The sequence below is a fragment of the Venturia canescens genome, chromosome 7 (genome assembly GCF_019457755.1).
Source record: "Venturia canescens isolate UGA chromosome 7, ASM1945775v1, whole genome shotgun sequence".
NCBI lineage: Eukaryota > Metazoa > Arthropoda > Insecta > Hymenoptera > Ichneumonidae > Venturia > Venturia canescens.
In genome coordinates, this window is record NC_057427.1 from 11,536,821 (window position 1) to 11,564,724 (window position 27,904).

Below are 27,904 nucleotides of genomic sequence, written 5' to 3' on the forward strand. Positions count from 1 at the left end.
GGTCACCTTGCTTCGCGAATCACGCCAATTCGTACAGTTTTCCGCAAATTTTTCATCATTCTCAATACCCGATGTCCGCTTTTCTTCACGGAGTTTTTCCACAGTTTTATGCGCTACTCGAACGCAATGGAAGTGAAATTTTACTGTAGCATATTTTGGTAGCTTTTTCGAGGTAAAAAATTCCTGCGACTATAAATTTTCGAAACAATCAACGGTAAGATAAGAATTTTCACGATAGTAAATTTTTCCCAGTTTTTTAAAATTCATTTTTGGCCGATTTGGCCACCGATAAAGCGTTTATACATTTCGAAAGTAAACTGACAGTTTTCGTAAGTTCATAGAATTATATACCGTGGACTTTCTACGAAGAATTCGGTGGACAAAGTATGTCGAAAAGTACGAAATCAAAGACGAAATGTCGATGACCGAAGAAGGTTAGAATGTGTCATTGATGGCCGTTTTCTCCGATGCGGTTCAAACTCAGTTCAATTTTTTTCATATAGTTTCGAGATAGGATGAACCGAGTTTAAACTCAGATTAACGTTGGAGAAAACGGGCATGAGAGGCGTGTTACGAATCGCAAAGAAAAGATTTTGATTGTGAGACTGGATCTCTCCGGGAAAACCCGAACCAGGCCAAAGTCGTACTTTCCAACAAAATGGAAGCTCCCGTAAAATTTTGTCGATCGAGGAGCGCCCTCTGTGTCTCATCCACTGAACTGGCTTTCCGTGAACCCAGCCCCGAGCTCCGAGCCAGCCATTCGTTGATACAAATCTCGTTCCACTCGCCCACTGTCAGTTATAATAGCTCGCAGACTTTTATTAATACCATGTATACAAACCTAAGACCGATGTGAGGAAAAACGTTTTAGGTGGAAATGCGTTTGGTTCGTGGAAATTGAAGTGTGTAAACCCCGTCAAGAGCGGGGCTCGACGCGGTATGTAAAAGTAGGTAACACGTGTACGGATGATATCGTAGATATCCACTTATACGCATATATGAAGAAATAAAGGTGGTGCACGGAATGAAGCGTATCGCGTGCGCAGGCCAAGGCCGCCTTTCCGTGTAGAAGTTGATTATTTTTTCTTCCTTCGTATCTCCCACTCCCTCGTTCCTCTCTCTCTCTCTCTTCATCGACGAAGAACCGTGTGTGAAAGGATCGGTAAACATAGATTTCACCAGCCTATGCACGAATGCACGAAGCGTGTTCCATGCTCTCGAGCCGCTCGCTGGGCACTGGGCTCAAAGGAAGGGGAACATGCACGTAATAAGTGGAAGCGCGTGGATCATGAGCTGTAGGTCACTAGCACTACCTATAGCATAACAGGGCACTACATAACTGTATCGATATAGATATACGTTCGTCTAAATCATGGAGGTGGCTGCCTGCCGCGTGTCGAGAGGTCGATCGTGTAGCATCGTCAGCCACGTGTCGTCGTGCATGATGTGCGGGTGACGCTCGCTAAACGAACTACAGTCGAAACGGTCGAAACTCTCGCCGTACATCTTAACCTCACTTATCTGATTTTTATTCCAATTTTATTGAGACAGTTTGCTCGAGTTCACGAACACTTGGATTCTAACTTTTTTCCATGCATTTTTCGTACTTTTGTTATATTGAATATTTTATGGGATGGAGCTTAAAAAATGTCAACGGGGAATATAAGACTTTGAAATCCTTAAAGGCCTTATCGAAGTTTTGAATAATTTCGTTCTTTCTGTCCGGTTTTTTAAAACTGTTTTTCGCTTTTTGCTTTTATGAAATTTTGAGACGCGAAACGACACATCGACTGAAAATACTTCTTTCTGTGGTGAGATAATACGCGACGCGTTATTCCACGCGGACGTCAAGATAGGAAATGAACATTTATGGGAACCTATTTGTGGAAATGACGACATATCCGCAGCCGCTCTGGGTCTTCTAGACCCAGTGAGTATAAGTCGACAGCGAAAGTGTGCTGCTAATTGTAACCTTCTTTTTAAAAAATATTAATAAAATTTGGTCGATTTGTCAAAATGCGCCAAAATTTCAAAAATCCTTCCGGGCCACGTATTAATCAGTGTTTTTTTTTCCATTCGAGTCCAACAAATCGACAAAAATTACACTGCATTCCTAAAAAAATGAAAATTCAAATTGCTCTTCGATTCCTTTTTTTCTTGAAGAAAATCTGGCGAATATATCAGTGGGGTTTCGACGGATTTTATAATTCTGTTAAAAGAATCATTAACTTTACACAAACTTTGTAAGAATGAATTTTCGTTGACACATCCAAGTAAATTTGGCCGAGTCGCAATGTAGTTGATTTTTTTCGAAATTGCGAATGACTAAATGACAAAAAAGATTTGCCAATATGACTCGTGTAGTAACGGATCCTTTTGCGGATTGGACGCGAGTGCGAGGTGAGAGTGTCTCATAACCTCAAAAACTTGATCTCTCGGATATCTCTCGGCAGTTTTAAGATGGCAAGAAATATCTAGTCTCACAAGTGAAACGAGTGAAAGCCAGATAACTTAAAAACTCGGGAGATTCGACTGTAGGAATACACAGTCGCTCGTGGTTCTAAAACAGGAAATAAGTTGGTTCGTCTTGAGCGAGCGAGGGTCGAGGGTAAACCTCGAAGTGCAACGGTGCGGCTCTCGGTAAATGAAGACAAATACGAAAATCGATTGTTGTGAAATTCGATTAAGTAAACAGCCTCCGCGATGAACTTTCATTGATCGGTTGACATTTGGAAAAAAGAAAAGAAAAAACCAACAGCTGAGGAAATGCTGGAGAGCTGCATTATTGCGATTATTGCGCTGCTTACGGACGAATACACGTTCCCATATCGACGCGCCATCTACTATGCAATTTATTCTATTATTGTCTCTGAGCAATATTTCAAAGTGAATGACGTTCCCTGCGGAAACGCGGATATCTCAAAATATCCGCGTATCAATGTGGACATCGCTTTTATATATAGGCATGGAATGCGTAAACTAGAGAGCGCTAGAGTTTAGTAACGTTTTCGAACGATTTTCCCGGTCGGATCGATGTCAAACGAAAGGAAAAAATAGTTGTGCAGCCTTACGGTGCTAATTTTATTCGACATTTTGAATGAAGCCCCAGGAGGCAATTCGATGTGTTTAATTGAATTTCTGTTTATGTGCCAAGCACGTGGGAATATTTCGTCATCGTTGCTCTGAGCCTTGCGTGATAAACGCTTCTTCCATTAAAAATCGCACACAAATCGACACTTAAAAATAAAACGCGATTCTAACCTTTTCACCCAACTTTATTCGACTTTCTTACTCAACTCCAACTTTTTCATTATTTTTCAATCTATTTTTAGTAAAAGCCGGAAGACTTTGTTGATTCACGATTAAATTTATCAATGGAATACAAAATCGCACTTTCGGCTTTAGAAGTCCGAATTTTCATTAGTTGCCCGGTCATCAAATGACAGTCAAAATAGCAGGAGAAGCAGTTTCGTTGAGTTACTGATGACGCTGATGGACCGCGACTTTAGTGGCTCGTATAATTGAAAAATTGACCGGATCGATACAAAATTTTTATTGAATTAATTCATTAAAAGTTGATAAGCGAGAATAAAATTTCTTGAATAAAAATAAAAACAAAAATATACCACGTAGGAGTGTTTGTGTTCGCCTATTTTTTCGCCATAATTCAAATTCGTAATTTTGCTGTTCGGAAATATGAGCCAACATATTTTGACGACAAGAGTTCGTAGAAATGGAGATTTGAGAGAATTTATAGGAGATAACACGCAGACGAGATTCATAGTGGTTCAAAAGTACGAGAAAAAAAATGACGTTTGTGGCGTCGGGAGCGACGACGGAGAATTTTTATCTCGTATAATTTGTTCGTTTTCCGTTTCTGTTGCCCTTCAATAGGAAGCTAAATGGCTAAAAGGATTCGCACGTGCACGTGTAACTTTGTCCCCACTCTTGTGGTTCTTATTCCCTCCTCCGTCGTCGTCTTTCCCACTTTCGGTCGGTGTCGGTTGAACGGCGAGACAGCGCCGTCAGTCACGAGCGGTAGCGTCCTTCACCACCGCGTACATGTGCAGCGGAGCGCTTATTTAACTCGAAGCCTGAGCAGTCAGCCAGCGAGTCTCGGACGAACAGTCAGAACGGGACGTGACACACGACCTTCTTTCGATAGGAAACCTTTGAGTACTTCGAGCATAAATTCAACATTTTTTTTCTCTTTTTCCTTCCATTCCTCTTTTTGTTCACGGGTTCTATCCCTTCTCTTGAAATCACCAATTTACGAATGATGCATATCAAATATACGACGCGTAACTCTCCTCTCGTTGCCTCATGCTGTCATTTTGCCAAGTGCAATCGACGCACGTGCGGTTGTACCAAGAACTATTAACATATGTCTTCATGTCGTCAAAGCCATGCATGTTTATACAAGGAAAATGAACGAAAAATGCGCTTCTTATTATCCTGGCCATACGGATCATTTAGGAAAAAAAATTCTTCGGGTTATTTATTTTCAATAATCACGTTTGATGGAGTGATTGAAAAAAAGTATATTGAAAAACTCGAAGTCGAACCCAATCGAATCTGAAAATATCCAAATCATCCAAGGACTAGAATCAAAACGATGTCGAATGAATTCACGTAATCTGGCAATGAGGATCTTTCAGAATTTGGGAAAAAATTAGTTTAAAAATAGAATTGAAAAAAAAAATGTTTTTCTACAAGTCGAGTTTTCCATGATACGAATTTTTTTTAGAAAAAATGTAGGAAAAATCTGGTTTTTCAAGTTATTTTTCGATGATTGATTGAGGTTATGAGCAATAGGATAAAAATAATGGTTTTTGTACTGTCGCGCGGTTGAGATACAACAAAATAAACGAACCAGCACAAAAAATATTTTGCAATGCAGTTAAAAAAATGTCGATTATCCCTTTGCTCGTCACGCACCTGGCGATCGTAAGTCGAACGAAAAAAAGGAAGTACCGATGCGATACCAACGCTGCGCGGTGAGTTCATCGTCAACAGTCAACAAGTTCGTTTTGAGGTCGATTTTCGTTGCCTATTGCTTTTGAGGAATCTACGATCAACTAGTCGGAAAAACATGGCAGCCTCGGTGGGTGAAAGAATTTGCGTTACTGATGACAAGGAATCTCAGTAAGTCATCGAATCAATAATAACAATAGAAAAATATTTTTGGCCAAAAATGTTAGATGAGTAAAATTATTACGAATACGCATTCGTATTCGCCTAAAGCAAAGTTTGATTAAACTATGAAAAAATAACCTCTATTTTGTGTCTGCAGTTTTGTGCGAATGTGATAAAAATCTGTGTGTAAATTTGTTCCGTCAAATGAATAAAAATTAAAATAAAGAAAAAACATTATCAACAAATTATTCTCCCTTGATACGAGCCAATATGGGTTACAGATTTGACCAGGATGTCTATAATTGGGTGGACATTACTCACGAATTTTTCGATGCAATCACAGGTAATTGTATTCTCATACATAAATAATAATCACAAATTTATTCCACGTCGAACGAATTTACTGTAATTTTCGTCAGAAAAACTTGAACATTTTTCTTTTTTGCAAAGAATCTATCTTGGTTGAATTTTAAAATAAGTGAATTTCGTGTAATAATGAAAACAGCATATTTTCCAGTTTCTAATATTTCGAATATTTCGTTTTGATAATTTAAAAATCAACAGAAAATAATTGACTCAGCAATCTAATTGAAGTGATATATGTGTTGCATTGAAAATAAAAATTTGGTAAAACGTTGAGAAATTGAAAAATAATTTATAGGATTAGATCAAAATTCATGAATGAAAATTCTTGAAAATTACTTATTAACAAATATAACTAGGAAAAATTGAATATCGCAGATGCATGGTAGATTAATAACAATTGGTTGAAACAATTTTTTCCATTCATGTCATTTATTACGTGCAATATATTTTTTTCTTCTACATTTCTCAAGGTCTGGAGCTCGGAGAGCTTCTCCACGATGATTTATTTGGCCTCTTCGAGGCGATGTCCGCGATTGAAATGATGGATCCAAAAATGGATGCGGGAATGCTGTGCAACCGTGGAAATAACAAATCTTACACTTTCGATCAAGCGGTTGAATCCGGAGCTATAAGACTAGACAATTTAAGTCCTTCAGAGGTGATCGGGATTATCGACTCAACTTATGCTTGCATAGTTTCTTGGCTGGAAGGCCACAGTTTGGCTCAGACGGTCTTCACCAATCTTTATCTTCACCAACCTGGACAAATTGTGGACAAAACTCTAAAAACGTTCTGCTATGCCATTTATAAAATAATCGAGGTCATCAAGGACTGCATAAATAAAGCATTGGTCTTTGAAGAAGAAGATTTTCAGAGTGTCGCGTATGGCTACAGGTTACAACAAGACATCACTGAACAAAAAACTATTTCCATGCTCAGGGAAGTCGAAGAAGAACTTCACAAAAAAAGCCGAATTAAACCTGTTGACGACGACACTGAAAAACAGGTGAGGGCTCCTCTGGTCAGATGAATCGATATTTCATTATAGTTCTTACTATTCTTCTAAAATCTAATTCTTTCCTTCAATTTTTTCAAAGTCAATGGTTTCTCGTGTGCCTTAAGCTACAAATTTCTCCTTGATTTTTCAGTACAACGATGGATTGGCCCTCTACACAAGAATAAGATTCACAAAAATGTTTTATCAGACACTATCGTTGATGTGCAAGAAAGAACAGTTATTGCAAAATCTTGTAGACTGTCAACGTCTTCTTTCAAATTCATCAGACATGATACAAATTATGATTAAGACGGTCAATCGAGGGGACAAAGCAGACGAAAAATGTGAGTTATACCACTGGAAAAAAAAACTTGAAAGCTCTCCATTCCGAGTTTTCTTTTTTTATTATAATTGTGTGAATATTGACTTTTAGCGAACCACCCGAGCATCATGGGATTTGATCCGATGGTTAATCAAAGGTTACTTCCTCCGACGTTTCCTCGGTACACGAAAATCAAGCCGAGAGTCGAAGCCCTCGAATATATGGACGAGCTTTTGAACAGATTAAAGACTGTTACGAAGATTTCTAGCTGCACCGGATTTCACAGTGCCCTGGTAAGTTACGCGAGACTTAGCTTCGAATAAAAGAAAAATAATTGATAAGATAAAACGATCGATTTATTTGTTTCTTCGTATAATGCAGAAATATTATTTTCAGGATTTCTTTTTAGAATTTTCACGCTCCAGTCCCTGCATACTTTCGCGCTCGATGTTACAGATCGTTTATTTACCGACTAATAGAGTTTTCGGTACGCAAAATTTTACCGACGTGTTGCGCGACGCAGCCAGAAATTTCACAGCTCCACCAGCCTTAATGCCCAAAAGCACTTTATTACAAAATCAACAGGCGAAAGAATACGTTGATAGCTTTTTGGCACACTGTGTCACGTTGTTCGGTAGCTTGTTGACGTTAAGTGGTCACAATAGGGCGAGGCAGCGGGATAAACTTGCACATTTGCTGGAAGATTGTGCAACGTTGCACGATGAGGTTCGCCATTAAATCAATAATACTAAAACTACATAAACAATTTAAATGGATTTTTTCCATTTAAATGACTGCAGAAAATGATCGTTGAATTATACGTTTCATCTCGTTTTTTTTTTACTTTTTCAACAGGCCGAACGAGTCGATCAACATTTGCACACATTATCGTTAAAAAACGACACTTCAAGACCTCATTTGGCGTGTTTTGGAACGTGGATTCTGTACCACACGTTGAGAGTCATGATCATGTATCTTCTCAGTGGTTTTGAACTCGAGCTTTATTCCGTGCACGAGTATCACTATATTTTCTGGTACCTCTATCAATTTCTTTACGGTTGGCTCATATCGGCTCTCACGAGAGCTGACACTTTTCTCATGGAACAAGAAGCCCACAGCGAAGCGCACAAAGGCAGGGGTGGAAAAAAGAGCGCGAAAAGCAAGAAAAAGAAAGTCGCGCCGAGACCTTTCAGCTTGGAAATTCTTATGTATCAAGCGATGCAAAATATTTGCGGAGGATATTATAAGGTATCACTGGCTATTATTGACATTTTGTTTTTTCAGTATTTTTCAAAACTTCAAAGAATGTGAAATTTTGCATTTTGAAAGAGTTTATTCGATGAAATTTTTGTGTTTTTTTTTTCTTTCCCAAGGCTCTCGTTGGGTTCAGGATGGATGGCAAAATTCCTCTTCCCGAATCGGAATTCGACTCCGAGAGAGTTCGATACGAGCACCGCTTATTGCCATTCTCGTCGTTGCTCATACCACCCGCAGCAGACTATCAGAAATTCTACGACCTGACAAACTCTCAAATGCAAAAGCGAAACGTGAGTTCTCTTGGCGAATGAAAATCGACTCTACAGTCCTTTGCGCACGGATGATGTTTGGCACAGATAAGAGGCATCGTGTGGAAAAGACTTGGAAGAGCTTTTGAATAAATCGTTTTTTTTTTTCGTTTGAAAAGCTTTGGTCTTTGCGTTACTCAACGAATTTTTGATGTTTCAGGAGGCCAAGAGTGACAAACAATATTACGCGGCTTGCAGACACTTTGATAGGGCTAGAAATATGCTGGATTATGCGATTTCGTTATGTCCGGCGACTGCGAATACCGTAAATGAGGTAAATATTTATTTCAATTAGGAAGTCGAAAACTTTTTTCGCGGTTGTCGATTATCCTAAGTTCATTTCCTTCGTAAATGAAATCGAATCTTGCTTTTTTTGTCGTTTCTGAAAGTTCGGGGCAGAAAATAAAAATTTTTGATAATTGTTACTAACTTAAGGCCACCAAGTATTTTTCTGCCAATGATGAATTGTTTTTTCAGATCAATGATCTCCTGAAAATAGCAAAGACAAATTTCGTCGTGGTGAAACTATTAGCCGGTGGGCATAAGAAAGATTCCAAAGAGCCACCAGTCTTTGACTTTTCGTGTCATCAACATTTTCCACTGATAAAACTTGTGTGATCGTAAAACGAAGCAACTAAAAGCAAAGGAAAACAAATCAAATTCGTTGAACGATAGTCTTCGATCGCAAAAAAAAGTTCTTCACATTGTAGAAATAAAATTTACTATTTATTTCAAAAACAAATAAAATAAAATCAGCAAAATTCACGACATACAACGCAAAAAAGTAACACCAAATCGAAGTTCATCGCAATTCAACTTCCCTCATTATTTTAATCGGCATATGTACATTTGTTCATAAATCTTAATCCCTCAAATATGATACGTGTCCATCGTGGCTGTGTCGAGGTGTAGCAAAAATTCATTAATTAAAAATACATCAAATAAAATTATTGAAAATCCTTTATTTCTATGTGTCGCTTATTTTCAAGTAAAATTTATTTAAAAGACAAAATAATAACAATTTTTAATTACGAAATGTTCAAACTTTGAATAGATTCACTAAAAATTCAGATAAATTCCGAAAAATTGAATGTTCAAACGAAAACGAATGGTTTGACGTTTGACAGCCTCCGAGCTTGTTTTTTTCTGTTCACAAATTCTCTTTCCCGCAAGTTCCGACAGCAATGGTATCGATTACGGAAATCGAAGTTCCCAAATGCCCCAAACCGTATTTAGGAGGATATCGTAACACGAAAACGAACATAGAGTATTTGAATGCAGCTTCGCAGACCGCACCGAGATTCGTGAAGCGTGGAAATGCGGAAACTCGTGAAGTTCAACACGTTGAAAAGGCGGAAGTTGGTACACAACCAGTTCGTCAAAATGCGACGCAGACGTGGAGGTAATGATGAAATTGAATAAATTTTCGAAATATGCAGTCAAAACTCATCGATTTTTTTTTGCAGGAAGGATTTTTATATTCAGAACTGTACAGACGTTTATAAAAGCGCGAAAACTTACGAGTCTAACGAGCAAATGGTCAAACGCAGAGGTCTCGATGGCCAGGCACGCGTTATCCAGAAAGCTTATCGTGCCTATCGCTTGATGAAGTACATTAAAGAGTGCTCTAAAGAATACCGGAAAAGATTGGAAGATTGCAAAAAATTGGAAATCGAAAGGATCGAAACTCTCCGGTTGGTTGTAAAAATTTTTTTGATTTGTTAACTTTTTCTCCAATATTCTATTTTGACGAATGAAAAACTGAAAATTTGCGGGCTGGGGCTCGGTTCGGATGGCAAAAAAAATCGATTTTGCTTGCGTGTCATTTAACAATGACATTAATTGGAAGGAATTTCGATTTTGTCAACGTAAATCGCATTTTTTTTTACTGTTTAACGAAATTGCGGGCTCGAAGAATAGAAAACTTATGAATTGACGTCGTTGACTTCGGTTTTTATGAAATCGTTTTTTTATTTTCGATAATCGTTTTCCCAGGCAACGTCACCAGACCGATATAATACGACAAACATTTCCACGCGCTCGAGGGGATTTCGACAAATTGTACAATTTGATCGATCGTTGGCGGACTTCCCGTCTGGAAATGGCGAAAAATCGGTTTTTTTCTGGAGCACGGAAAGCCGAGAGCTGTCGCATCCTCGAAAAAATGACGGAAATGTTGAAATCGCTGGAGGAACATCGACGTTTCGTTTATTTAGAGAAACAGGAAAAAAAGCGCATACGTTTTTTGGCGAAACACTGCAAACCTATAAAATGGCATGGCTATAAAGCCAAAAAAGTTGAAATGATAACACTGAGAATACAAAAAGCTCGGGAGTACAAAAATATCAACGAGAATTTGACGAGGAACGATAAAAGTGTGGAGGAGCGAATTGAATTTTTGATTCTTCTTAAAAATGCGTTGATCGATCACAGCTGCGAACCCGTTCAACATTTCCTGCATCTGATCGATCAGGAAATTGCACTCATTTCAAGTGGCGTTCACAACAAGTGGCTGAATAATTTACGTCAAAGGATTTCTAGTAAAGAAAAATTCCCATCTTTTTCACATATTTTGTCGTAAAAAATTCCATCGGAGTAAAATCACGTTCTCACGAACCCTGAAATAGCGATGCTTCCAGGGCATTTCAATCTCTATAATTTAATCGATTCTGTCGTTGAAATATCTTCAAGATTTTCACGACCTTACTACGAAATCTTTGGGTTGTTGGTTCATTATTATTCGATTTTTAGTTGCATTTCTAAAATTCGTCGCCGAATCAGGAGATTGCACTTGCACGACTGAAGCCGAGGATCGATCGAACTCGGAGTTTTCGGAGTCGGGAACGACGAAGAAATTGGTGTGCAAAAGTTGCTTGAAAATTATGCCATTCACGAGTTTCTCAGCGCACGTAAGAATGCGAAAAGTTTCGTGTTGTCTCAGTGAGTACAAACGACTTCGATTCTCGATCGCATCGACTTCCCCGCGAATCGTTAAATGCTAAAACATCAATACGTTTCCGTTAATCAGGTTGTACGTGGCTCCGTCAACAGAATATCGACAAATTGGATTACGACCCCTACACTTTCATGCTCAACGGAATCCGGGCGGACGAACAAAGACGCAATTGTTACTCGAGTTTGCTTTACGTAATGCAGGAGCCCGGAGTTTATCATCTCGTAAACAACATTTGGCACGGTCATTCGATAGTGAGCGAAACCGAGGACATTTACAACCTGCGATTGGTCCGTTTCAACATCGCGGAGGAGTGGTCCCCGTGGAATTGTATTTTGCTCACGACCGAGGAAGCCGAGACTCATTACTTCGTCAAAAACTTTGAGACTTTTTACTCGAAGCGTTTGCTCCACAGAATTCATCTCGCTCATCAAATTGCCAAGTCTCATTTCAAGTACGAGGGGAACCACTTTTCAATCACTTTTAATAAAAACTCACATTTCGTTTGTGTTTCTCGAAAAGAAATTCACGAAAATTGGGAAATTTAATTCACTGAACAAACGCAGATGAAACGTGACGTTGCCAAATCCATTCGATTCATACAAAATCCACTGGCCCAATTTCTATCATCTTTTTTATCTTTCCAGAGAATTAATCAAGTTTGAAAAAAATTTCCGAGTCTCTTCTCGATACTACATGATCCAGGACCGAGAAGATTACGTCCCATCGGAATCCCTCGCATAGGAAAATTTCCAGGCACCGGGAAAATGTTGCGATGCTTTCCTGCCCAGGAAACTGTTAAAATTGTATTTTACAATCGACGAATAAAACGCCTCGCGTTTTCAGTATTTTATAATCCATAAAAAGGAGCGTTTCCTCGCTCCTGTTTCTGAGGAATGGAATGAAAAATGTACTGAATCGTTAATGAGATTGAAATTTCTGTAGACTGGTAGCCTCGCCATGAAGTGGGTCACAGCGAAAATGGTGAATCACGAGCAAGCGATTCTGCTGCAGTTTCTGTAAATTCGCGACAGTATTAAAGAAAAATGAATGTTCAGGTAGTTCTGGAACTGCATTTATTCGTTGGCAACCGAAAAATAATGTTTCATGATAAACCCTCGACGAAACGGTGGGGAGATTTGTCACGTATTGGGACTAATCGACCAAACTTTCATCCACGTATCTCCAGGCAACGGGGAGTGTCCCTAATGCTTAGGAATGCGAAGTTTCGTATAGCAAACGTGAGATAAAGCCTTATTCAGTTTTGTACTAAAACGTGATTTTCTGCTCGCCTCGTTACGGAGGAGGCCTGAAGCCAAGTAATTCGGGACCGCCAAATTCGCAACTTGTAATTAGCCGTTCGTGAGAGAGTGCGGCGGCTTGTATTTTGGTGCCGCAGCAGCGTTATTCCGCACAAAGGGTAATGCGAGAGTGCGTGTACGAGTTTATCAGGCCGACAGATTCACGCGACGATTGGCCCGAGCGATTTCTTTCAAAAACGCATTTGAAGGAAAAACGTGAGCAAAAGTGGTGACCGATTTTCTCGACAACTTGGTGAAAATGAGACAAATTTTCAGATGGAAATTCTCACGAATTCCGTCAGTCTTCGAATCACTGTGGAAGCTCGAGTCGATGAGGAAACTTCGAGGAAGCACCGTTCATTATTTCTGTGACATTTCAAGAAAGTTTCTTTCGCATGCTCGCAGAGGGAAGAAATTGAAAAAAGCTTGTCAATTCCAATATGAGTTTAAAAACGATATTTGTATGCGAAAGTATCTTGTTTGGTGAATTTTCAACAAGAAACTTGCGAAGAGGGAAGCTCGTTAAAGAAAATAAGCGAATCGAGTCATTTTTAACAAGAATCCCGTGAATTTTGAATCCGTTTCTTCGCTCCTCGTTGAACAAAAACTTGTCGACGTCCATCCGTTATTTCCAATTGGAATAAAAATAAAGTTCCTCGTGCTGTCGCAGAGGCGAATGAGCAGCTGGTTTTTCTTGGCAAAAAAACGAAAGAAAGTACGCTCGAGTGAGAGAGGCAGGAAAAAATGAGAAAAAGGTGATCCTCGTAAACATTTGTCGACACTTAGAAACGTGTATCTCTGAGTACGTACAGTCGTACTTGGGATCCTGACGGAGGTTGCATTCCTTTGAGAATACGAGAACATAAGCAGCATCGGTAGTCGCGGCGGCGGGGTTACGCTCCAAACTTGAATAATTAACTCAGGGGAAGGGCTGTAGTTTAAAGTTCTCGCTATATGGCGCAGATCCTCGAGCAAGCTTCGAGAGACCCAGTCCCGGGAAGTTAGTTCGGCCATAACGAGGCTAAAAATGAAAACGGACTTTTGTTTCTGGCGGGCAGGCACTGTGTTCAGGCGGCGTGTAGCGAAAAGCTTGGCTTCCCAAAACGCTAATATTTAGTCCGAGCTTCGGGGGACTCCGATTTCCGTAATTCGTAATATTTATCATTTTGAGAAACTACGAAGAGTCGAAAAGTTGCAAGAAAAACTAATGAAAAATCGTAGCAACACTTTTTAAATCGGATCCATCGGAATATTGTTAAACTTTAGATTCCCCTCGGCCTTCCTCCCTCAAAATCGACGCTTCCTTTCCGCGAAAAATGAATCTATGCGGGAGCATAAAACTGTTGGAAGAAATCGAAGATAAAGCAGCGAGAAACAGCACAAAATAAGAAGAGAAGGAAAATAAAAGTTTTATGATTTCACCAGTCACGATCGCTGCGCCCCGGAAATGTCAATAAAAACGTGCCAATCCTCATAAGCAGTTTCTCTTACGTGATAATCATGTCGAGACTGCGATCGATCGAGTCATAAATAATGTGTCGTCACTTTTGAGCGATATGCGCGATGAAAAAGACGATTTCCACTAGCCTGTGCACGCGACCTCACCACGTATCAAAGCACATCAGGGAAGAAACTCGTTCGTGTGACGAGCGTCGTCTGCGTTAACCACCACCACTGGAATCACGCTTTTTCATCACAAGTTAAATGGTCTCGTTAAATGTTCGCTAATTAGAAAATCAATCAAGTTAATGCTACGAAACCGGTTCAATTGTTATTCTAATATAAACATCCTTCTTAGACCGCGTTTACGCTTCTTGTACACCGAACCTCGTTCCGCCCTCGGGTCTCAGTGGTTAGGGTCAATTGTGGTCAGACTCAGCGCCGCAACTCCCGATAATCTTATCAACTCGTACTACGTCCTGAATAAGTAACCTTCGAGATTCCAATTTCGATGTTACGCATTCATCATTTTCTTGGTGTTTGACCTCCGGCTGAGGCCTGCCAAATTTGCGTCAACAGACGCCCAATTTTTCTGCTTTTTTTCAACTTTCACGTTCTCGTGTTGAGGGCCACGAACAGCGTAAGCGTTGGAATTTTTGGTGTTCTTTTTTGTGTATTTTATAAATAAAAATTGGTTGGACGGACTTAAAAGCCAAAAAGACTCTTAAATATATGTTGACAAAAAAATCCACAAAAGTCTCAATTTTCGTGGATCTTTCGGTAGAAGATTGTTTAGAAAAAATGGAAAAAAAAAAAACAAAAAACAGCTGCGTCCGGTTTGAAAGATACGTTTCCCCGAAAAAATGCGATTCGAATCAAGACCCTGGGACAAAAACTTTTCTGCCGATTTAAGGGGAGTGATTGGAAAAGAAATTTTTTTCCAGTACTTTTGAGCATGTGAGAGAGACGAGTACCAGGTTTCGTGTAAATTCATCCAACTAATTTTAATTTATAAAATAAACAGAAAAATAACTAAAATTCCAATGTTCACATCGTGCACAGCCCTTAAAGATTTGAATCGCGCTTATAAGTGTGAGAAAACCCGAGCTCGAGAGATTCGAAACCCGAAGAAAAACTCGCGAATGATAATTATAAAAAAAGCTTGGTTTTCCAAGTGCGCTCGTGGAATTTCGCCAGCCTTTTTTCTACCCGATTTGCTTTTATTCGCTCGCGCGTTCGTCGCTGAATCTGTTGGGAATGAAAGAATGTTTGGATCGCGAGGGATCGATGCAGTTGGCGTAAAAGTGTGAAAAAATTCGGAAAAGGCGACATTTATGGGGGTTTGTTTGCCTGTCGCATTTGGCCAATAACTGTTCTCATATGTTCAGTCTCGTTCGGAGGGGGTGAGCGCGCCCTCGAATAAAGAAGCTCCGGACCTTAAAGGATGGTTTTCGTCGTCGAGATAGAAGACCGTTGCTTCGCGAAGCCTTTTCTCGGCGGATGGAAAAACGTCGTGACCGGAAGGGAGTATCACGACGCCCGCACGCAAACGTGCCCCAGGGGCAGCCTCGTTTATCCACGGGGCAAGAAGAAACACGAGGACGAAGCAGCGCCGGCAGCAGCTCGCTCTCCTGCTTCTTGTGCCGCAGCCCGCCCGGCTGCGAACGTGATCACTGAGACGCGTGATCGCTGTGTTGGTACGGACACTTCCCTGTTGGTGCTGCTTCTAGCCTCGTATCGCTCCAAATATACGAGCGTCGAGTTCGAACGAGCGAGCCAAACTTCTCGCTTGCCGGATCTGAGGGACCAATTTGTAATACCTTTTTCGAGGGCTCACCGACAAGTAACTCGCTCGGCTGGCCATCGAAGTAAAACTTCGTTCGTCCCCGAGCTAACGAAGAGTCTTGAATCAATCGGGGGAAAAATAGAGGAAGAAAATGTCGATCCTTTATCGAGGTATTTAAGCACATTTTCGGAGCACTTTATCCTCGCAGTTGCGCTCGCGCAGGTTGACACACATCGAAAATTCGCGGTCTCTCGTCCCAGTGGATCTCGGTGGAGACGAGCGAGTCTCTCGGTCCGAAAAAATGTTGCTCAACGCTCTCGAGCGTCGTTTGTAAAGAGAGCGGAGACTGCACTGAATTTTCGTTCCCTTTGATGAATAAACGATGACGAAAGTTTTATTGTGAACGCTCGATCACAAGGTTCATCCATTATTCGGCTGCTCTCTTTTTCGATATTATTTTTCATGGAAAAAACGATGTTACGAGGATTTTAAACGCTCGAGGAAAAAGCTCATTTGATAAATATTCCTACTCGCGTCTGTGACTCCGACTCGCTCGCGCTCCAGAGACTCCAAACTACTCGTTTCTCTCCGCATCGTTTACACATGTGAATTCATGAAATATTCATTCAAGCTCAGCACTCCTCGGTCAAATGAAACTTAATAATGACGAGTCTTCGTTTCTTCTCTCTTTCAAACGGTCAGACTGCGAGTCGAGGCTGCCACGAAGATACAAAAATGCTACAGGTGAGCTTTAAACCGATCGAGAAAGTTGAGTGAAAAGGAAAAGCAAAATTCATTCTCCATCCTCCGGACATCTTTCAACTCGTTTCAAATATTCGCTCAACCGTCTCAATCGAATAAAACGATTCCCTCAAATATGCGCATATCGGATACTCCGCAATCACTCATCGTTATGAAAAAGCTCAAATACACCAAACTGACTACGAATCTTTTGCATTTTTTAACCATCGCGAGTCATTAATCATTCAAAGCTAATCTAAATCCGACAGCGATCGAGCTGCACGCGATCGATCCACGGCTTTACCGATTTCAAACTGCTCCGACCAGTTTTACGGAGCTTCTGCAATGCCAAAATCACACGAAAATGCTTTCCCGCTAAAAAAATATGGGAACCAGAAAAATCATCGAAAAAATTGGAAATTCAAAGTTACTCGTTCAAAATAGGAGAGAGTGGGGTAATTTTGGACGCAGAGTAAATGCGGACACCCCAATATTTTTATATTACAAAACCCCCGCATTTTAACGCACTTTAACTCACGCCATAGGCCTGTCGATGTTCAGGGTACTCACATTGTTTGAGACGTGAAGTGATTTATTTTCTTCGCGGTAAAACCGATCATGAAATTTCGTACATTTTCATCTGATTTTTGCCTATACATTAATACGAAACTACGGGATAAACGGGCTTCAATGTTACTCAAAAAATTAATTTAACATCCTTATTTCATATAAGAATCATTAGCACAGTTCGAACTGTTTTTTAATGATCAATTAATTTGTGAAATTTCGCAGTTTGGGGGAATTCCGGACGTTCTGCTCTCACCCCACATCGATTGATTTTGTTCAAATTTCAGTAACGTCGTAAATGAAAGAAAACACCAAAGTATGATATCGAGTGCATAAATGTAGGAGTGAACGATGTGAAGATAGAAGAGTTATTTTTGTTTTGAAAAATATATGAAAATTCACGATCCGAAGACTGGATTATATGTGAACCGAGTGTTAAATGTGAGCTCGCGAAGTTGCACGAGCGGATGAAGTACGAGTCGAAAATATGTTCACGATATCTGTAGCAATTTTTAATGCAATTGAGATTCAGCCCAAGGAACGTCCGAAATTACCCGGAGGTTGGGAGTGAATTCGAGTTTTACGGAGTTTTTTGCCAAATGTTTAGCAATTTTTTCATCTATTTGATAAAATTTATTTTGTAATTTCATCGTGCGGTTCGTTATTAATGAATTTCCGCGTTGGACGGTCGGAATTACACCAATTTCCCCTAAACGTTGGTCTCGCAAATTCCCGAGAATTTCACGAAAAAGGGATTTTTTTATGGGATTGTGGCCACTTGATTTGTGCCTGAAGCAAAGGACTGTGAATTCTCGAAACAGTTGATTGAGAAAGGAATTTGTAAGATTCATGGAATTTTCAATGTTTTATTCCGGCAGAGCCTACAGAGCGAGGGTCGAGTTCGGAGCACTGGCTCGTTTGTCGCGCGAGACACGTGCGCAAACACCGCCGAAGCCTGAAAAAATTCATCACTTCCGTCACTGCCGATCGAGTAGATTCGAGATAGTGAATTTGGCGGGGCCGTCGAAGCGTTCGGATTTCGAGTTGGTGCAGAGCGTTTTGGAGCGTTGGAGATATTGGGAGAACGCGAGGCTCGACGGTGGCTTCTTCGAAACGAGTAAACTGGCGGAACGCGGTAGAATACTTGGCAGGGAGATCGAACTTTTACGTTCGATAGAGGCGACGAAGGCGCGGGTGCGCGAGGAGCGAAGAGAGCGGCGGCATCTCGCAGATCTGGACAGGTTGGCCGAGCCGGAAGTTTGGAAAGTGGGAAGCGGCGGGGGGAGGAAAATTCTCGTGGAAACGCTGAGGGTCCAGCGAGCTCGGGAGTGTCGTGATTTTTATCGATCGCTATTCGTCGAGGCAATCTCGGCGGAGGATCGATTGGAGAGGCTGAAAAAACTGCGGGAGTACGCGGCTGAACACACTTGCGAGTACGCTCGCGATCTCATTTCCTCGGTGGACCAAGAGATCGAACTTTTCGGGATGAGTCACGACGAGAAGTTAATGAACTCGCTGAAGAATCGTTCCCGACAGGCTTTGTTACGTCTGACGATAAACTCGTGTTCCTTGGGACAGAAACTCGGAGATAATCGAGCCTCGAGTCCGCCTCGATCTCGAAAGCCGAGAAAATCTTTTTCCAAAGTGTGCGAAAGGTGCGGCAGATTTCTCACGATCGACGACCTTTCGGCCCGCATCATTTCCCCCGGCCAGCCGCTCCTGCCGACTTGTCAAACCTGTCGGAACTCCCAACCCGGCAAAGATGCCAAAATCGTTTACGAGCCTTACGACATTATGATACGAGACTTGAGAATCCGAGAAACTAATTTGGGCTCCTCCCCGTCCAGCGGTGATCCAGCTTGGCGCGTCGACTCCAGGATCATTTACCGCCTCGTAAATTACGTCTGGCACGGCAAATCCGGCATTTCCGAATCCGACGACCTCTACCGTCTCGTCCTCGTTCGTTTCCGTCCCCAAAACGTTTGGTCGCCGTGGAACAATCTTTTGCTGACTAAGCGCGAGGCTGCGCTCCACCAATCGATGCAAGATCCTTGCCAGATTTACGCTCCGACTATCGCCAAAAAATTCGTCGTCAAAAACTTGCAAGCTAAACTGCGTTTCGACCTCAGCGTCTCACCCAATCTTCTTTGAATCCACCCAATAAATATCGTTGAATTCCAAGAAATAATCCGACTCAGCCAACCTGAGTTCAAAGGCAAAAACATCGAGTCGGATTAGATTTAAGGAGGGTGGATCACGAAATCAAAATAATCAGAATTTGATCAAATTTGGTGATAACATTCTTTGGCATCAGGTATACAAATACAATTTTTTTCAATTTTTTTTACCATGTACAACTGTACGTATGTAAACTGGATGCTTATACACGTGAACTTTACTGTTCAATTGCTCGAGAGCTATGTGGTAGAAAAATCTAAAAAAATTTATATTTTTTTATATCCTTTTGAAGAATACATTTACCAAATTAAAAAAATTCTTATCATTTTGAAATTCTTCATATTTTTAACATGGTTTAGCATGGCAACATTGTATCGTCGCGATCCACCCTCCTTAAGGGCTTTTATACACTTGTAGCGGTCGAAAAAATGTGATTTTCTTGATTTTTTTACGAGAAAACAAATGTTTACTGAAAAACTGTGAACGACATTCATTAGTACATGTGTTCGTGTGTTCGTACAATTTTTTTCATCAAAAAGTTTCTCAAAATGGCGCAACTCCACATACGAAATTTATACCATTTATTTATTGTAACAATAGCTCGGGCCTGGACGAAGGATTTGTAAAAGTTTTGATTGAACAAAAAATGGCGACAGTTTTAACAAAAAATTCATCTTTCGAGGTGCTAAATTTTCCGTTTTTTCGTTACAATTTTATTTTTCCAACAAAATACGAAATCCTTCGTCCAGGCCCTAGCTATTTTTATAATAAGCTAATGGGATAAATTTCGTATGGATCGGATCAATAGATTTTTAGTGATCGTGTCGTCCACCGCAAAGGGATTTTTCAAAAAAGACGATTCTGAGATAATCGGGTTTAAAGATTCGAGTATTAGACGGCACCGGGCGCTCGGTTGAAATACTTGCATTTACGAATCTTATGCCCCGATCTTTATGAAATTTCGTGAGAATATTCTTCAGACATTGTACTCGAATGTGATAAAAAAAATGTTCGATTTTTCCGCCCATCACAAGTGTATAAAGGTCTTAAAAATAAATGAAGATCCTCCTTCGTCGAGGGTGGAAATGAGCCCGAGATGCTTCTCAAAATAACTCGAGGATCGCTCCCTTCTTCATTCGCAGGAGGGTGCAAACTTTTTATGTGTTGAAAACAGTCCATTGAATCCCCATGAATATTAATGTCCCATGTACATAATCCAATTTCGATTGTAATAAAGTTTACTTGTTTGCAAGTGGGAGCGTTTCGTGAAAGTTTTGCGATTTGTCGCGGTCACCAGGGACGAGGCTGGTACGTTTCTCTCGTTGCTAATACTCGCTCGTAGTACATTCACTTCACGAGGCTCTTCGCTATGCACCTTTCCACATGCGTATGTGTATGTTTGCCTTGAGTTTACAGCGATCCGGTGCTGGAAGGCGGAGAAGACGAGGGACCAAGTTTCTCGGCTCCGAAAATCTCGCGGGAGAAGATTCTCAATTCCGACACAATGACGAGTGCTGTCGCTCGACGTACAACCGAACATTTCCCGTCGTAAAGATACACAGAAATGAAGCTTTTCATACGCAGATTCTCTGGAAATGAATGAATGTTATACGTGACCGAAGCTACATCGGTTTTCCAGGGCTCGAAAAAATCTTTCGTACGAAGGCTTCACAAGTACGTTTGAGAATCGTAACAGAATTTCTGATTCTCGGTTTGACGAACGAGTGATTTTTTCAGTTAAAAAAATTCGCCGGTGGAACTTGGGTTCGAGAAGAGTTTTCACCGTTTCTTTTATATACAATCGTTTTCGCGAATTTTTATAAATTTCATCCTTTTAGAGCAGCTCATTTTTTCTATCGTTTTTCTCTTCCCGCTCTCCCGCGAGCAAATGGCAAAGAATCACGTGATGTTCCGTGGTCAGAGGTCATTTAGAGATCGTTCGAAGTGTCTGATTTGCTTCACAATTTTCTTCCTGCCCTGCTGCCGTGCGGGAATAACTCTTCGATGATAATGAGACTTGCCGACAGCAACAAGCGTGGAAATAATGAGGGCAAATGCACTCTTTCAATTCCACTCTCGAGCTTCAATCAACGCAGTCGAACACGAGGGAGTGATCATTGGTATCGATTAATCGAAAGATTTGCGCGTTTGCTTGCTCACGGTTCGGTGCAATGAAAAAAATTGAGCAGGAATCTGACGTTGGCGTTACAGAGTTGCATCGAAAGATTCGTCCTCTGAGGCGGGACTGTTGATTTGTAATGAAGAAACAAAAAACTTAATCTGGACACTCGCAGCGTGGATGTGATTTTGAAAATATTGAATTTTTTGTATCGTTGGCAAGTTTTTTAAATAAAAACGTTTAATTTTGAAATGTGAATTACGAAATATTGTGAAAAATTCAAATGAAAAAATGAAAATCGTTGGAGTTATGTAGCGTGTCTTTTTGAAAAATCTTGTTTCGATAGAAAAGGGTTCGAAATTTTGAGAGGTGGTCGAAGCAAACCGACGTGTTGGTCGAAGAACCAGATATTTCAATAAAAAATGATTTTTCAAAGTATTTTTCCTCACATTCGTAGAGGGTTCAAAGTACATTTTGAGCCAATGAAAAAAAAACGTTTTTTCAAAAATTCTACCATGCTTTGAGCCCTCAATGTTAAACGTACTCCGTAAAAAATGATGATTTTTCTATCTCATGATATTAGCAAGTCGAATTTATCGCTTACCATCGTTATTTTTAATGACCCCTGGCCGACTCTCGACGTGATCGGATAGGAAGGAAAAAAAGTCATTGCGAAATGAAGATCGATGTTGGCGACGTTGATAAAAATGTATGGCAACAAGAAGAAAAATGTTGAATCCATAAATTAAAGAGAAAAAACGGTAGACCGAAAGAAAGATAGTCCCGAAAGAGTCGTCCCTCTTGCCACGTTTTAAATGCAAATGGGGGCTGCTTCGTCCCATGCCCTACTTACTCGCGGCAAAGAACTCGAACGAAGTTGCATTATATACGGTTTTTTAATGAATTCTTATCTTCTCAAATGTGCAAGCTTGTATCTCGCTGTAATTTCATTAATAAATAATCGGGATCGATCTATCCACAAAATGTGTAAAAAGCATCGTACAAAACTTATTATCCTCATAAAAGGAATTTTTTTGTTTCCCTCTCTACCGAATTCCTCGATATTTCTCAATACTTTCGATACCACAATCACTGTCAAAGAGCGTTGCCTAACGATTTTCAGTGTCATTGTGCTCGTTGTTTTTTTCTGTTGTTGTCAGAACAGCAGATGAGATATACTCGCGGCCATACATAGGTATGTCGGCGTACGAAGGCCATAAATTGTAGCAGCTGACACTTGGGTGTAATTAGGGTTTGTCGGGATATCGTTCCGTTACTAATTATGTTGAACTGTGACTCGCTCGTTGTGGTCCCATTCCTCACGGACAGCCGGTGAAATTGATTCGAATTTGAAACTAATCGGCGAGAGGTAGTTTGCCGAGCGAGGGAGGAGGCGGCTCTGGGAGGAGGATATTAGTGAGTGATCTCGTGTGGAGCGATTGATAAAATGGGGGTAAATGTAGTGATGAGCGAAGTCCATTTGTGAGGCAAATTGCCAAATGAAAATTGACGGATGAGGAGCTCGATCGGTCGGAGGGTCGCGAGGCGATTGATTCGCATTTTCATTTTCCCCTTGAAAACCATGCTAATAACAATTGCAGGGGGGGGTGAAGAGTGTTGGGAGAAACGAGGGTAATTTTGCATTCGCGTTTTAAGCTGCTGCCAGGCCAATGATAATAGTGCGACTACGAAAAGGAGTTTCGAGTTATCAAATAATCGATATTCGATCGAACGAAAAAAATGTCAATTTCAATGCATAAAGAGGCAAAAAGGTGAACACAAATATGTTATTGATGGGTATATAGAAAAGGCCGGAGGCGCTTATCCTCGGAGCGCCGCAACGATTGTCGGGCATGTGCTGGTTCACTCGCAACGTTTCTCCCCGCGATGGACGAGGTCGCGAGGACTTATCGAATTTGCGACAATGCTCGGCTCTCAGCTTCGTCCTCAGCACATCCACGTACACGCGCCTCTCTTTCTGCTCACACAGACACTCCCGGCGAGCCACGTATTCGCACAATGTTCGAGGGAATAAATATCGAGGACGAACGATTTATTTTCTCCGGAAGTGAGGTCAACCGATGCGCGGTATTCGCGAGACGATCGATACGCTTTTCTCCTCGCTGTTCCACGTTTTATCGAATGAACGATCCTTTGTTAACTTTTTCGAATAAATAGTGTCCCCGCCAATAATTCGAGACTTATAAAGTCAACCGATGGAACGAGCCTCGTACGACTGTCGTAGCAATTTCAATGAGCTTCAAAACAGAGTCCTGTTGACGAAACTGCTCCACGACCTTCTGCCTTCCAATCAATTTTTACAATCGCTGCTTTCGTCTCTCTCCTCCTCCGAATTACACTTTGCGAGAGACTTTCGAATATTTATCTTCAACCATCATCGAATCGAATGTTAAAAAACGTTCACAATCGTCTCGTTCGTTGCTCGACCCCATGCAGCATAAACTGAAATATCGTAGCGTTCAATCCTTTGATTATATTCGCATTAAACATCCTCTGCTCTGAAGAAACCTCGAAGACGCGAGCTTGATTACAGAATAAATATGGTGAGGAAATTAAATTGGATCTTACCGAGGGTTTGTCTAGCACAAAGGATTAATAATGTTGGATGTTGGTGGCCCCCGCGGCTGGAGCGCGCGATGCCGAGAGATACGACGTTACATAATGAAAATGAATGCAGCTTTGAGGAGCCGAGTTTTTCAGATCGCTTGATAAATCTCCAATCAAGTATAAACTCAAGTTAAGTTGCTCACTTTCATCGTTGTTTATTCTCCGAGCAAGATATCGCAGCTTCCACTCATTTTTTATCCAACATTTGCTTCCCTCGTGCGCCCTTCGACGAGGTACTATTTCGCTACGAATAATTCCAAGCGCCGACGACGATCCGCGTTCACATAAATCGTGTCTGCCCAAAGTACAAGGTCAGCAGTCGAGAGCTCTTATGCAAATTTAGTTAAAGCTATGAAATCCTATGAAGCGAAAATCTTAGCGCAGACGAGAGTCTCGTTTGTGGAATAATAAGATGATCGGGAGAGCAAAAAGCCCGGGCGCCCGGTACTTTGGCGGAACGGTGAATATTTTATGGTATTACCGATTTGGAGGCTAGAGAGCCCGTTACGATCTATTATCGCCTTATAAAGCGTTTCTGTTTGCCTTCTCTTTCCCTCCGCCCCCGCGCAGAGCTCCCAACGAGAAACGAAGGTTCCTTCGTTCCTTCATTTTTAACGCTGGAGCATCATTCCTTCGATATTACACTCCAACGCTGCTTTCTCCTGCTCCCTCCGAATCTCGCGCTGTCTCGTCTTCTTATCATTTTCCTCGGTAATTTGTGCTGTTTTTGGAGCACTCTTAATTTGCCTCTTCGCATTGAGTGTTTCGGTGCTTACCACTTTGGGGGGTTTTACGAGTCGATTGTCTCAGGGTGTGCGGCGCCGAATGAGCTCGAGGGCTCGCGGGAGAGCTCTGGAAAATCGTGCCCTCGGCGATCGAACTGGCTGTCGAATTTATTTTTATGTTCGAGCTTCGGTCTCGTTGCTCAAACAAAATAAAAAAAGCATCAAACCACTTTCGAATCGGGATGAAATAATGGATTGTTGCGCGGTAGATTGACGAGCGGAGCTGCTTTCGCTAACTTTTATTCTTAATGTCTCGTTAAATTTTCATCGCCCCCCCGCGCGCGCGCGTTTATCCTCCGAACGACTGGAACGTGTAAGAGGCAATAAAAAAGTGAGAGGGTCTCGATCGAGCGACTCGGCGGAACGCTAGCAGCAGTCTTTCGAAGTCAATGACTCTTAACCCTTGCGCCATGAATCGGGCGAGTGTTTTGTGTCTTTTCTCATTTCAGTGGTAAAAAAACATGCGGTAACAACGATTGATCGAGGGAGGCAAGAAAAAACGTAGGGGGACTCGAGCAGGTAAAAATGGCGGGAAATATTGTTCGTAACCCGATTTACGGGGCTTGATGCCACAGGAAAATGAGATTTATTGAAGTTTTCGATTCGCCGGAATGAAAAACACGACGAGTTCCATGCCGCACGCAATATTATGCACTAAAAAGACAATTACGCGGAGTTATAAAATTCCGGGAATAAGAACGGGATGCTCCTGACTTTTTATGTATGGGCCGAGTGATAAAATGTGGAGGAAACAAGTTAAAACAAATACGAGGAACAATAATGGGAGTAACGAAAGGGGTGAGATGATGGAATCGCTGCAGGTTGGAAAAAAAGAGAAAAATAAAACGAAAAAGCAGGAAAACACGAACGTGGAAGCATCCCCAGTAATTATAATGGCCTCGAGCGATCCTCTGATTGTCTTCGAAGAGGGAGACACTGAATTTGCAGTGCACGTTGTTGTTGATCATCGCCATTTTTCCCCTTTTCTTTAATGCTTTCTCCGTTTCTCACCTTCCTTTTTTTCAATCTGTTTCACAAATAATCATACCGTAACAAATTGCACGAGCTCCGAGTCCGACGTTTCTCTGATTTCGTCCAGTGAAATATATTTGACGAGGACGAAAACACGGGGAGAGCAGGCGCTTCATATTTTAAAGGGAGTCGAGTCTGTGTGTGTGTGCGTGTGTGTGTGTTGCAGCGGATGTGGGTCAATCTTGATAACGCTGAGGCAAATATGCTCCTCTTCCGATATTATAAAACATTGCATTTTCATTGGGAGCAGCCCCAATATTTCACAAAAGAGGGTTTAAAAAGCTTCGGAAATCTGGGCAAATCTCATTGCGCTTTCCCGACAAAGTTTCAACTATTATTTCCCCATTTTACATTGTAATATTTAATCAATTGGCTTGCTCGGATCACGAATTTGGAAATAATGAAGACGCGCGCGCCCTCGAAAAAGGAACAGGAAAACACCGACCGCCCCGACAATAAAATCCGCGTTCATACAACCCTCGAAAAAGCAACGAAATTTCTCCGGAAACAAAAGTCACGTTGTATTTTCTGTTCATTCCGCGGCTTTTAAAACCCCGTATATTTACAAGCTCTTCTCTCTCTCTCTCTCGCTGCCGCAACGAACTATGCTCGAGCTTTTCGTGTAGACCTGCTCGGCTGTACAAAGTTATTAATGCAGCCGATTACTCACACGGCCATTACTCTCGAGACGAATGAAATATACCGTGTTACTTCCGGTTTTCGAGGCAACTATGCCACCTCGCTCTCGTACAAAACTAACAATAATTACACACGAATCTCGATAACCCGATGACAGAACATAAAAGAACTTTCGAACTGAAGAGCAGACACGACGGAACGAATTTTATTTGGTCAAAAAAAGGAGCAATTCGTTTCGTTTTTCAATATTTTATAACTCGAAGAACAATCGCTCTCTCCGCACTCGGATGCGTTTTATCTCCGTGAAAATTCAGCGCCCCCGTGCCGTTTCGTTATTCGTCAAAATACGAAATTCCGTTGAATATGATCTGCTTGAAAGCAGTCGAATGAGACTCGAATTCGAGCTTGAATTTTAGCGAAAACTCCTCCCGATAATCTGGCCAATGTGTGTTCTCCGGATGATTGGCATTGCGTGCTCTTATCGAAGGTGCAACTGACGGAAAAGCAAAAAAGTCGATAAACGTTGGCCAACCGACGAGTCAAATTTGCCACGGTAAATTATTTCCGGCAGCGCGAATATTATATTCGTATACGCATGAAAAAGCCTCAATACGAGTAGCCGCTCCGCGTTTATATTCCCGCACAAACGAAACTCGTGAAATGACGTTTCTCGTAATATTAATAATATTCAAACGCGCGGAAACATTTCATTTGGGAAGTTTGATCGAAGTTGTGGCTCGTTAAAAATATTACTCGCGCGCGCGCGCGCGCGCGTCGATGAATCATTGTTCAAAAGTTCCGGCCGCGATTCGGCCATTCGGTTTTCGCATTTTTCGTAACGACGCGAAAAATCCTCTTTCCCCGTTTCCTATCAGTGATTATTTTTATGCAAATAAATATTCCTCGCTTGGGATAATGTCGATGTTCGCAAATGCGAAAACTCCGGAACGCTTTTTCATGCAGCGGGCGAAAATAGTCTCGTAAAATGTCAACTCTGAACGGAGTCAGACCGCGAAAGTCGAGAGAGGAATTCAACATTTTTTATCATTTTTTGAGCTCCGTCGGCTCCGCTCGCGCCCTAATTAATGAAAATATTCGTCCCTGTGCTCGATCACTCGCTAAAATTCCGTTCCGTTGATTGAATTCCACGAAAATTCGTCAGTGAACATCGAGCCGAGGAATCATTCCCAGGCTCACCCCAAACCGGCTCGCTCTTTTCCTCGATCGTTTATTACCCGCCATCGATCCAACAATTTAGTTGAAAAAAGCAAAAATTGGATGAAAAAACGTTCAACGGGATTGGAAAGTCTGAGGAAGCAAAGCGGAGAAAAGCTCCCTCGAGCTTACCG

The 27,904-nt window shown here is 41.3% G+C and overlaps 3 protein-coding genes across 3 annotated transcripts; all 3 read left to right on the forward strand.

Annotated features, from left to right (window-relative positions):
• The first annotated feature begins 4,113 nt into the window (after positions 1 to 4,113).
• Naa35 (N-alpha-acetyltransferase 35) lies at positions 4,114 to 9,350 on the forward strand. Its single transcript, XM_043424420.1, has 10 exons — positions 4,114 to 5,145; positions 5,418 to 5,479; positions 5,973 to 6,508; positions 6,651 to 6,843; positions 6,933 to 7,114; positions 7,218 to 7,547; positions 7,677 to 8,069; positions 8,195 to 8,368; positions 8,547 to 8,660; positions 8,864 to 9,350. Exons 1-10 carry the CDS (start codon positions 5,093 to 5,095, stop codon positions 9,002 to 9,004), a joined length of 2,178 nt encoding a protein of 725 aa, XP_043280355.1. The 5' UTR covers positions 4,114 to 5,092; the 3' UTR covers positions 9,005 to 9,350.
• A 181-nt stretch (positions 9,351 to 9,531) lies between these two features.
• LOC122413016 (IQ and ubiquitin-like domain-containing protein) lies at positions 9,532 to 12,400 on the forward strand. The gene is made up of 6 exons (XM_043423080.1): positions 9,532 to 9,788; positions 9,853 to 10,080; positions 10,382 to 10,926; positions 11,138 to 11,326; positions 11,415 to 11,793; positions 11,987 to 12,400. The coding sequence occupies exons 1-6, from the start codon at positions 9,571 to 9,573 to the stop codon at positions 12,081 to 12,083; spliced, it is 1,656 nt and encodes a 551-aa protein (XP_043279015.1). The 5' UTR covers positions 9,532 to 9,570; the 3' UTR covers positions 12,084 to 12,400.
• Positions 12,401 to 15,524: 3,124 nt separating this feature from the next.
• Positions 15,525 to 19,480, forward strand: LOC122413184 (IQ and ubiquitin-like domain-containing protein). The gene is made up of 2 exons (XM_043423355.1): positions 15,525 to 15,793; positions 18,053 to 19,480. The coding sequence occupies exons 1-2, from the start codon at positions 15,525 to 15,527 to the stop codon at positions 19,323 to 19,325; spliced, it is 1,542 nt and encodes a 513-aa protein (XP_043279290.1). The 3' UTR covers positions 19,326 to 19,480.
• The last annotated feature ends 8,424 nt before the right edge of the window (positions 19,481 to 27,904 follow it).

Excerpts from the sequence above, each read along its gene's own strand:
- LOC122413184 (XM_043423355.1), top strand. The coding sequence starts at position 15,525 with ATGGTTTTCGTCGTCGAGATAGAAGACCGTTGCTTCGCGAAGCCTTTT. Across the intron at positions 15,794-18,052 it reads GTTGGTACGGACACTTCCCT|AGCCTACAGAGCGAGGGTCG; the intron begins GTTGGTGCTGCT and ends TTATTCCGGCAG.
- LOC122413016 (XM_043423080.1), top strand. The coding sequence starts at position 9,571 with ATGGTATCGATTACGGAAATCGAAGTTCCCAAATGCCCCAAACCGTAT. Across the intron at positions 10,927-11,137 it reads TTTACGTCAAAGGATTTCTA|TTGCATTTCTAAAATTCGTC; the intron begins GTAAAGAAAAAT and ends TTCGATTTTTAG. Across the intron at positions 11,794-11,986 it reads ATTGCCAAGTCTCATTTCAA|AGAATTAATCAAGTTTGAAA; the intron begins GTACGAGGGGAA and ends TTATCTTTCCAG.
- Naa35 (XM_043424420.1), top strand. The coding sequence starts at position 5,093 with ATGGCAGCCTCGGTGGGTGAAAGAATTTGCGTTACTGATGACAAGGAA. Across the intron at positions 6,844-6,932 it reads GGACAAAGCAGACGAAAAAT|CGAACCACCCGAGCATCATG; the intron begins GTGAGTTATACC and ends ATTGACTTTTAG. Across the intron at positions 7,548-7,676 it reads GTGCAACGTTGCACGATGAG|GCCGAACGAGTCGATCAACA; the intron begins GTTCGCCATTAA and ends CTTTTTCAACAG.